Source organism: Cebus imitator, unplaced genomic scaffold (genome assembly GCF_001604975.1).
Source record: "Cebus imitator isolate Cc_AM_T3 unplaced genomic scaffold, Cebus_imitator-1.0 Scaffold628, whole genome shotgun sequence".
Classification (NCBI taxonomy): Eukaryota; Metazoa; Chordata; class Mammalia; order Primates; family Cebidae; genus Cebus; species Cebus imitator.
In genome coordinates this window covers 25,609-27,526 of record NW_016107943.1, presented here as the reverse complement: position 1 = coordinate 27,526, position 1,918 = coordinate 25,609, and the positions used below count along the sequence as shown (strand labels likewise).

General features: G+C 40.4%; 1 protein-coding gene across 1 annotated transcript in view; it reads right to left on the bottom strand.

Annotated features, from left to right (window-relative positions):
• Positions 1–302: 302 nt before the first annotated feature.
• Positions 303–1,918, bottom strand: part of DHRS9 (dehydrogenase/reductase 9) — a 26,622-nt gene continuing 25,006 nt past the window's right edge. The window contains exon 5 of the mRNA XM_017517347.1: positions 303–917. Coding sequence (XP_017372836.1) covers positions 694–917 — 224 coding nt within the window. The 3' untranslated portion in view covers positions 303–693. The remainder of the gene's footprint in view (positions 918–1,918) is intronic.

Below are 1,918 nucleotides of genomic sequence, written 5' to 3'. Positions count from 1 at the left end.
ATATATCATATATTATATATAATTTATATTATAATTTATATATAACATCTATGTAACAAAGGCACATATATTTTATGTATGTATTCTTGTTTACAGTCCTCTTATTCCTTTTCCCATATTTTTCTTTATTTCTCTTTGCAGTTCTATCTAGTGTTTTACTGCTGCCCTTAGCTTAGGCCAGTGTCACACAATGTTTGATCACCCTTTGTTTTCCTGTCCTTTTCAAAGCTTATCAGGACTGAGTTTCAGTCCTTCAGAGGCATTTTCAGCAAGATAACAGAACATCTCTATCCACTCACGAAAATGTTTGACTCATCTTTAATATTTAGATAAGAGATGTTACTCAACATCCACAAGTTACTCTAAATGCTGGGGACCATGAGCATGGGGCAGGCCACGGTGAAGATCATTTTGAATGGGCAAGTCTTTCCATTTCCCTTATGTCATACCAAGCAGACAAAGCCTAAATACAGGGCAGGACTTGCCTATGTGATGTACCATTCCAGTTCTTCTTTTCAGAGAAAACTTGAGCAGGGACCCTGGGACACCTCCAGCAATGGCGGGACTCTGTTTTGTAATCCAAACAAGCACAATCTAAACGAGTCCAGGTTGGAGCAGGTAAGGAGAAAAGGAGATGTGCTCTTGAAATCAGCCAATCTCATAGCCTGGAGCAGGCATTTGTCCTCAGCTGAATCACACTGCCTTGGGATTAGCCAGCTCTGCTTTCTGTTTCAACAATAAAAAGTCTTGCAAGACTGCTGGCATGTGAGACAGAGGTATCCAGAAAATTTTGGCATCTTTTCCAGCAGCATAGTGAGTCTTAGGGAAAAGACTTGTTAGAGCGTGGTCCATGCACTCTACCACCAGAGAGAGGTCCATGTTCACAAAGGATGTGTTGCCCTTCAGTTTGTCTAGACCTAAAAGCAGATAAAAGCACATTTACTCTTTGGAAGAAGGAGAAAGCAGAGTGGAAGTCTAGAGTGCAAAGGGTAGGATGTATACAAGGGTATTTATTCTGAATTGTCCATTATAATTGAGGCTCATCGTGAGGATTTACTATGTGCTCCTCAGAAAAAGATACTGCAGTGCTTTCTTTAGATCAGCAGCTCTCAAGATTGGGTCGGCAGTAGAATCTACTAGAGAGCTCATTAAAACCCAGATTTCTGGGTTCTACCTCCAGAGTTTCTGACTGAGGTATGAGCTGGGGCCCAAGAACGTGCATTTCTAACAAATTTCCAGATGATGCTGATGCTGCTGGTCCAGGGATCAAACTTTGAGAGCCAGTGCTTTAAAGCAATGAAGAAATGACACTTCATAAAGCCCAAGAGGCCCCTAAGCCTAGAAAGTTGTATGTTTGATTTCTAATTTGTTTTAGGGGATTCTGTGTCTATAGAAATTGTGGGTTGCACATGTGCTTATGCATGTATGTGCATGCAATATGTGGATATGAGTGTACAGCTGTATACCACAGGCCTTTATGGTTCTGTAAATAAAGAGAGAATCATGCCCAAATGTACTGACTCAGGAAGCTAAAAGGATCCCAGTTCTCATGCAATGAAATGTTTGAATAATGAGTGGAGATACCTTTAGAGAGGCAGATATTTTACAAGGGATTGGTGGTGGTTTAGAATCCCAGTCTTTTCAATATATGGTATTGGGAAAACAGTATATCCACATGCAGAAGAATGAGACTGAATCTTACACCGTATAAAAAATCAACTCAAAATGGATTGAAGACTTAAACATAAGACCTGAAATTATAAAACTACTAAAAGAGGCCTGGCATGGTTGCTCATGCCTGTAATTACAGCACTTTGGGAGGCTGAGGTAGGAAGATCACTTGAGCCCAGGGAGTTCAGGACCATCCTGGGCATCATAGTGAGACCTCAACTCTATTAAAAAAAAAAAAAAGCTACTA